We start from the raw sequence: 9284 nt of genomic DNA, 5'->3' as shown, positions 1-9284 counted from the left end.
ATACAAACGGGTTAGATTATCGTCAAATGGTAACTAAGAAACTTTTTACCTATTCTACGGTGAGTGACTCCGATGACTGCGGTTGTTTGCTTTAGTTTATTTCTATATCGATGGACAATAAAAACGGGAGCGGCTGCCGCGGTCACGTAATATGCTGATAGCGAAAGTGCTCTTACGTAATATATTTTACTGAAAATTAGAGTGCAATCACTATTATTTAGTTTTTTCTATTTACTACCAATTATAGTAAATAATATCCGAAAAAACATATAGCTCGGACTAAACCTCTTAGAATTATCATCAGTTCATGCATGGATTTTTAAGATAAAAGAACCAGAAAATAATAAGCACCAAATAAAAACAATAAATTTATTAAATTAATAGGTAAACGCTAAACCTTAATAGCTAAAATTAAAATTAACGTATTAAATACGAGTTATCAGCTATCCGGTTGTCTGCCGGAAGTGCTTGTCTTTTTAATGTACCAGTTTTCTTTGTACAATTTCTTTCTCAACCCGGGCTTTTCACTTTCCGGACTATGATTGCTCGCCATGGCAGCGAGCTCGCTGTCGAGAAGGCGGGGCAGAGATATCGGTTCGAATCCGTATTGGAACTGCGGTTCCACGAAATTAGTTTTACTCTTGTACATTTGGAGAGGTCGCGATGCGTACGCGGAACTATCCCGCACATCCTTTTTAGGGTAATCGTATTCGTATTTGATCGGTGCCGCTTGCTTGTATTGTGCAAAAGCTTGTTTAGGTTTCTCTGAAGCAATATTAAAAATAAACGGTGCTACCGTATATTTAGCATTTTGATTTTGATTCTTTTTCTCTTCACCACCAAAATATTCATCCGGTCTTTGTTTTTTGTACAGTTTGTAATATTCGACCTTATTTTTATACCGATCTGTCAAACTTTCAGGTCTACTGACGGAGTAGTCTAAATAGTAATCCTCTTTCGTTTTGTCCCTCTGATCCTTATAGTTCAAGCGCGTTGCTTTCGGATATTCGTCACCTTCTTCTTGATATTCTTGGAATGGAGTGTGTTCTACATTATATTCATTACTGTCGTGTGAAACTCCGTAACTTTCTGGGTTGTAAATATCTTTTTCTATGTCGACAGGATCTTTATGGAAGGCAGGAAATCCTAAAGCGGCATTCTTGTACGCTTTTTCGAAATCCTCTTCATTGTTTTCCTCCTCGTCTATCATTTCAGCCGAAGCTTGTTCTCGGAGTAAATGCATTTCTACGGGCGTTTCTTCTTGAATAATAACGCGCCTCGATTTCTCTTGAATATGCTGGGGAGGTGGGTGATATGATCTTGGTGGCGCGGGATGGTCCTGTGTATGATGTTGTGGCCCCAGTGAGGGATGTGGGTGATGTTGCGGCGCAGGAGATGGATGTGCTTGTTGCTGGGGCACAGTCTGTCCTTTTTGAACATGTTGACTTGGGTCAACTTTTATTCGGGCGGTTTTATGATTGGGAATAATGCGTATGTGTTCTTCGTATTGCGTTATAGGGTGTAACGGCTGCGCGCTTTGCACATGTTGCGGTTGGGGATGGTGCTGGGGATGCTGCTGAGGATGACTTTGATGCACGGTTTTATGATGACCCTGACTTGGTACTTCGTGATACTTTATCTCACGGTACTCGGGTTTTGAAGGTCGGGGATTTGTCACTTCTTTATGATGCTCATGATGATCTTGCTGTTTGTGATGATCGTGATGTTCATGATGTTCTCTTGGATGATCATGATGTTCATGATGTTCTCTTGGATGACCGTGATGTTCATGATGTTCTCTTGGATGATCGTGATGTTCATGATGTTCTCTTGGATGACCGTGATGTTCATGATGTTCTCTTGGATGATAGTTGGCAGGATGTTCATTCTCGCGTTCTGTATTTTCCCCAGAGTGATTGTTTTCTTGAGGCGGAGCTTCTTCAGGATGTTCATCTTGTTCCCTGTTTTGTTCTTCGGGTTTAAACTTATAAATAAGTTGCGTAGGTCCTTGACCATTACTTTTGTAGTGCACTCCTTGAACTTTGAGCGGCTCCTTCGTATTATGGGAATAACTGTATGTAACGGGTGCATTATCCGTTTTTGTTCCATACGTATAGTGGACAGGTTCCGATTGAGTTTCCTTATTGTAGCTTATAGCTTGTTCTTTGTAAGTTTCCTTGTAGTTAGGAGAGTTTATTTCATATGAAATCTCTGGTTCACCATTAGGATTACCTGTGATTACTACCTTTGGTTTCACTGGAGCTTCATTTTCATGTGGAATTTCTCTTTCAGGCTCCGGTCGTTTATGTTTCTTCTTAGGTGCATCTTTCTGAGGTTTGCCTTTTATAAGCCCGCTATCGTATGATTTTGTTTTCATCACGACGAATTCCTTTTGATAGGTGTTTGCGTCATTCAAATTTGGGTTTGGCAACTTTTTATACGTAGCCTGGTTAATCCTGGGCAGGAAATGCTGAACTTGAGGCACGAGAGGATTATCGAATGTTAAAGGTTCCAAGAGATCGAGGTCCAATAAAGGAAGAGGTGGATTTGTTTTTAAATGAATCACTGTTTTCTTCCCATTAACCACAGTAGAAATAGCTGTTTCTTTAGGAGCCACCTGCAATTGTTCCTTATCATGATGATTAGTAGCTTGTTGTACTTGTACTGTCACTTGTTTTCCCTCTTTAGGAGCCTCTTGTAAACGTTGGAACTTAGGTGCATCTCTCGGCTGACTGAACTGACTTTGAGGCTGCGTATTTGAATAAACAACTTGATTGCTTGTAGATTGTTGCTGAGCCGTATTACCAGGTGAAGAATGATGCGGTGCAGGAGGCGCTGCAGCATTGAATGATCCGGCATACACGAGAGGCTGAGCGATGCCGAAGCGTTGAGGAGAAGCCGATTGTAAGGGGTACGTGTAATGAGAACCAAGCACGAAAGGAGACGGCTGTCGGTGATGGTAGCTGGGCGCCGCTGCAACGATAGGTTGCGACAGATGCGAAGGCAATTCTTGAAGTGGCACAAATTGCTGCGGGAATTTATAGCCTAACGACTGAGGAGATCCGACAAATCTATTTCCGTATGAATCTTTAAGAAAACCGCCGTTTTGGAAAATTTCCGTCACTGGTATAATCCGTGAAGCAGCTGGCTTCGGCGCGGCAACGAACGCCGGGATCTGAATGGAGTAGGCTCCATATGGCGCGGCACTTGCATAAACACCGAGTGGTACGTTACGATACAGTCTAGCACTTTCAGCACTCTCGTTGTCTGCAACCGGAGCACCCTTCGGCGCGGCTGGGTCACCCAAAGTTTCAGCCGCCGCCAACAAACACGCAAGCGATAATAATGCCTGCAAAAATAGAGAAAACATTTTAATTATTTGCATACATTAATTTTACGCTGAACAAGGCTATTACAATTATTTAAATATTAATAATTATTATCGGCCACAGGATGCCAACTGCTGAACATAGTCTCCAAAGATTTCCAGGCCAATTTCTTCTAAGCAGTTTATATAAAAAGGTTAATAATTTATATAAACAAACATAATATATTTATATAAAATTATTTAATGTTTAATAAATATAATATTTAAATTACCTGTCTCCCCATGATGGGCCACGTTGTATCGAAGCCAGTGGGAGCGGCACTGCGGCGGCGCGCGCCCTCCGCGCACTTATATCTTAGCGTGCGCGAGCGCAACCGTCGACCGACTATCGTCTTTTTTCAGATTCGTCTCAACTTTACTCTGTTGGATAATTGTAAAGTACAAGTACACTAAATATTCGATTAGTTTTCAACTTGAATGAGTTTCAAACGGAAACCACTTTCCGCGCTACATTTGTGCACTCGTCTAAAGAATTGTCGTCAATAGGTTTGGGCGCAACACGTTATGTAATCGGCGGGTGGGTAACAGATATTTATAAGACCAGCAACAACGTAATTGGAATCTCTCAACAAAATAAATGAATATCGCAATGAAATAACTTTTACCTTTTGTCTTTTTACCTGGAATCATTGGTCTAATGCACAGGGCCATGAAACCTTGATCTACGGCACCGACAAAATTCTGAGACAAAGCTTGACAAGCCGAGCAAAAAAAAATTTGTGCTAATTTTCGATACGTAAATACGATATTTTATTCATTCTATTTATGGCACGATAATACCATGGACGAACAGAGAACCTACTCATATAATCTGTCTCTGTTTCCGTAGACACAGGCATAACAATTTGTAAACATAAATCTTTGTATTTATTGGTGTTTAAAGCATCTACTTCCTCTAGGACAAGTAACACTTTTCTTGTATCCATATTTTTAAAAGTTAGAGCTAGCATTATCTATTAGATATACCACAAAAGATTCTACGGCATAGTGCACTGTCCGTCTAAGCATATCATCGATTACAAACGTAAGGGCGTAGTTCAGAAAAGTTTTCACGCTCGAACTCTAAGATTATTGAAACAGCAATGCAATAGGTCGCGGAAATCAAGGATTTCTTGATAAATAACCATTTCTATTAGAAAACAATAAATTAGTATCGATCAGACTGCTTAGAAGAGTACAGAGAAGAATGAATCAAAAACAAGACACGATAAGCACTAGTATCGCAAGAGGTCTGAAATTAAATTATAAGTATAAATGACGTCTGTAGAAATATTAAAAAAAAAAACTAGAAACTAAATAAATTAGGAACGTTTAAACATGTATTTTGCTTAAGGCGATACCTCAAGGTCCATTTTCATACATTTTGTTTCACCTTTAATCTGGGTAACTAAACAAGTATTGGCAAGTAAAGAATTTAAATTCACGTCTAGTTAGTGATTAGTTCTCGCAGTTGAAAGAAAAACGTAATAATAATTAATAATCATGGATATTTCTGCCTTTAAAATTTCGTCATATTAAATTTTAAAGGCCGAAATATCCAAAATTATTAATTATTTTTACGTTTTTCTTCAACTGCGAGAACTAATCACTAACTAGACGTGGATTTAAATTCTTTACTTGCCAATACTTGTTTAGTTACCCAGATTAAAGGTGAAACAAAATGTATGAAAATGGACCTTGAGGTATCGCCTTAAGTTCATGACATTTTTTCTATAGCGTTGGCATATTCGTCCATGTTTTTTTGCAGTATGACCCCCGAAGAATGTAAGTACCGCGAAACCTAATTTAAACGAATTTGCCATCTGAGAAGCAAAAAACGGATCTAAACAACGTTTTTCGTTAGTTACACTTGATTAAATATAAAAATACATAAACTTCACAAATAGGAAAACTTACTGACACAATTCAAAGAAATGTCTAGCAAACAATAAACCGATACATTAATAGAAGCTTACATAACATACTTACAGTTACTTTCTTAGTATTCATGATTAATTTACTTCATTCCGTGTTTTACTTTTACCATCTAACATGCGAAAAACACTCACGGAAAAACAATTGCAGATAAATGTGTGCGAAGAAATAGCTCACATGTTAGAACCATGTAACTTTAAGTTCGGACCCACTGTATAATTTACTACAATTATTATACATACAATTATTAAACTAAGATATTAGCAACTAACAAACAACCCTAAAGTAAAAAAATAAAAAACAATGTTTAAAAAATAAGTTTAATAAGTATCAGTTGTAATTTTATTAGATTAAGAAATATATTTTTTGTGCACGCGCAAATTTTGCTTCACTAGGAAAATAGAATTCGTCACATTTTTTGCGATACACAAAATTGTACAATCTCAATAAGTAGGCATTAAATTCAGAGTCAATGAAATTATAATTTTATATAGCAAATAAATGCTTAGAATGCGTTGAAAACTAAATGCGCACGTCAATATTTTTTATAACTAAATGAGAAGCCGAAAATCGACATTGCATGCTTGTTTAAAAATCGCCATGGCGCATACCCAAACTTAACTTTTTAAATAAAAAAAAAATTCACGTCGAATTGATAACCTCCTCCTTTTTTTTGAAGTCGGTTAAAAAGTAGAATGACTACATCACCTAAGAATTGGACGAAAAAAAATTGTTTGGCATTAATCTCTGCTCATCATTATCTCGAGGCTTTTGTTATACATCTTGAGTACTTAGCTTTTCATGTTCTTCAAACACGAAGGCAATAACTAAGTATGTTTTCCTTAGACGTAGATTTAGATTCTCATAAAAAACATCAATGGTTATCCCGCAGAATAAACAAACTCTACTTGTAATTTCTTGTTATACTTAATTTACAGAATTTAAATGTTTCATAGATAAAATAAGTAAAAAAATATAATAACAGATACCTACCTACTTCATCAAACACTTACCACTTTCGAGGGCATCGCTAAAATATTTGCCAAAATACTTTTCACTCCGAAATTCTTAAGTACATTAATATTGAGTTTTTTAAAGCAGCATACGCCATAACTTTTATTTAGGGGTAGTGAATTGTGAGGTGGGGGGAGGGGGGTTGATTACGAATATTTAGCAGTGTATAGCAACGTTAGAAAAATTAAAAACAAATTTAACTGCATAATTGGCTTCGCCCGCGTGCGGGTAACTACAATATGATTGACAGGTACAGTCAACTACAAAAGTAGCTAATCATTTAAAAACTTTAAAACGCTTCTACAAATGACTTAACTACAATCAGAATATTCTTTTTTCTTTATCTAAAATAAAGAATCACTTAGAATTTATATTACTCAAGAAAAACCGAAAAGTTTAGAAGTGATTTGACATTTTGAATTTGTTTAGCTACTTTTGTAGCTGACTGTACAATTTGTGCAAAAATAAAATTTATCTCTACTTAAAATTTTACATCTCAGAGTTACAACAGGCTACGATTGAGACTACTGGTAAAAAACCTTTTAAGTACAGCGCTATCGTCGTAGTAGAATATCGTGAGGAAACACCAAGTTACTGAAATATCTTGTACAATCTAATCTCCAGGTACACTGCCAAAACATTTTGCAAAATAAAGCAGGTGTCGTTTATACCGCTTTGTGAATTAAGGCGTGAAGTACGAACCGCGGTGAATCAATTCCCTTTCACACGAGCAACGTCGCCAGATCGATGCGACATATTTCAAGCCAGTATACTTAGATTTTGTTTGGGTGTCCTGGGAATAGCGACCGTATTATGAAGTATTTAAAGACTATCAGTGGCGAAATGTCTATACAACCTGGTTTCTGCCGGCTTCCTTTTCGTCATTTATGTAAAATCTAATTACTATTAGAACGATTTCCAGACATTTATGTATGTTACTAGTACCTATGAGTTGTGTTGGGTTCCCTTTCGAAAAATTTCATCCTTCAGACCTGCGGACTATTATAATTAATACGCATTCTACCAACCGGAATGTAGTCAAGTTAGAGAAACTATCGAAATATCAATTTTAAAACTGCTTGCGTTGCACACTGTACAGTAGATTTCTGGAGGTAAAGCACCCATAATTAATCTCAGACTATTCTTCAACAGTAATTCCATATCATCAGGTACTGTATATAACCGATTAGATTTAACTTAGCAACATGTACTTACATATAACCAGAGTTCTAAGATTATATAGAGCGGACATTGGGAACTACTGGGAAAATTACCATACAAAAATGTTGCGCTCATGCGATCGTTACTCAATATAAAGTGAAATAGCAAAACTCTTATGTTAAATACTTCATATTATTGTCACATCGTAATATGCACGTTTTTAATGCGCATATTAGCATATTTAACTAAAAACGCTGTGACATCTTGCCACACGAACATTTCAAATAAAAAAACGTCTTATTACTAATTGGTAATAACTTTGGAGCACAAATTTGGTCCCGATTATAACTATACTGTTTAAAGTCTTTCTGTATAACATATCCATTACTTTCTCGGGGCTTTCTTCGCGGTCACGGGCAACGCGCCGGGGCGAAAGTGCACGGATCTACTGGTTCCATTGGCCTATTAGACCATGATATCGAGTGCTCGTGAGTGTGTCATTGGGACATTCGAGAATCATCACTGTCGCTTGTGGTCGCACAGAACACACGAATACATGTAGTTGTTCTGTTTGTATGTGTGCCTCGTTGTTACAGTATTTTAGCAATAATGTTTTATTCTCATGGAAGGAGGAAAGAAAGAATAGATTTTAGAATAACTATAGCTAACTGACGCATTCTAAATAGGGGACCGGACAGGTATTACCAAAAAATCTGAAATTCAGTATAAAGTAAAGTTTGTAATATTAAAATTTTTATCTCATATTTGTTTTTGTAAAAGAGTTGTGATTTGTATTTTTAAATCAATAAATAAAATACAATAATTATAATATTTTTAGTCTATTCTTTACGGCAAATGAAACACCAATCACGGCGCATGACGTCACACGTGGGTAAAATGTAAACAAACAGACGTCATCTGGATGTCATACCGCGTTGTGTTATTTTAATGCTTTAAAGGAGTTTTTTGACAGAACTGCTCTAATAATTAATATTAATTTATACGGGACGTTGTTACTATCTTCCAGCTTAACGTTTACAGATTGTTTAATCGTTAATCATAATGGACCGCAAAAAATATCGTTGGTGCGTCGTACCTGAATGTAATAATACTTCTATATCTTTACCAAACAAATTATTTATTGATGTACCACGAAAAGCAGATATACGAATAAAGTGGTTGCAGTTAGCAAGACGAACCTACGACGGAATGTCTGCAGACTTGCCGATTTAGTTCTGTGAGGATCACTTTGATGTAAGTAAATAAAAAATAGTGTTTCGGTTTAAAATAAATCGATGAATATTTCAATTAATTAAATCATTTGTACACCCAGGGGAGGTTATGGTTATGAGATGTATTTATTTATGTTTTAGCTGCCACATGATATGGAATAGAATATTTATTTATATAGAATTCTGGTTGTTACACAGTAACCTGAGATTGCCTGAGATTAGCACGGTCTATGCAGTGTTGCCAGATCATAATTTCTCTTTACCCCAGGATTATTTGGAATTTAAAATTTTACCCTTAAACCAATCATAAATAATTCGGTACTTTTTTTTTCTATATCCTTATCTATGCAGACGCCACTTCTTTCTTCACTTCCACTTCAATAATTATTAAATTAATTATCTCATTTTATTAGGAATAACTAGCTGTACACGAAAATTGTATTGAATAAAAAATTATAATTGTTTCATGGCCTACAATTTTTGTAGGAAACATCTTTCTCTAAGCTCAATATTTATTACAATACCGTGAAACAATAGCTTTAATACCTTAACTCGTAGAATTACCCCAAAAATTA

General features: G+C 36.3%; 1 protein-coding gene across 1 annotated transcript; it reads right to left on the bottom strand.

Moving 5' to 3' along the window:
- Window positions 1-383: 383 nt before the first annotated feature.
- On the bottom strand, window positions 384-4047 carry LOC115446572 (chromatin modification-related protein eaf-1). The gene is made up of 2 exons (XM_030173285.2): window positions 3601-4047; window positions 384-3349 (listed from the first exon to the last, which is right to left on the bottom strand). The coding sequence occupies exons 1-2, from the start codon at window positions 3610-3612 to the stop codon at window positions 440-442; spliced, it is 2922 nt and encodes a 973-aa protein (XP_030029145.2). The 5' UTR covers window positions 3613-4047; the 3' UTR covers window positions 384-439.
- Window positions 4048-9284: the final 5237 nt, after the last annotated feature.

This window comes from Manduca sexta, chromosome 25 (assembly GCF_014839805.1).
Source record: "Manduca sexta isolate Smith_Timp_Sample1 chromosome 25, JHU_Msex_v1.0, whole genome shotgun sequence".
Lineage (NCBI taxonomy): Eukaryota > Metazoa > Arthropoda > Insecta > Lepidoptera > Sphingidae > Manduca > Manduca sexta.
Note: the sequence above shows the minus strand (reverse complement) of the source record. Positions and strands in the feature narration are given on the sequence as shown.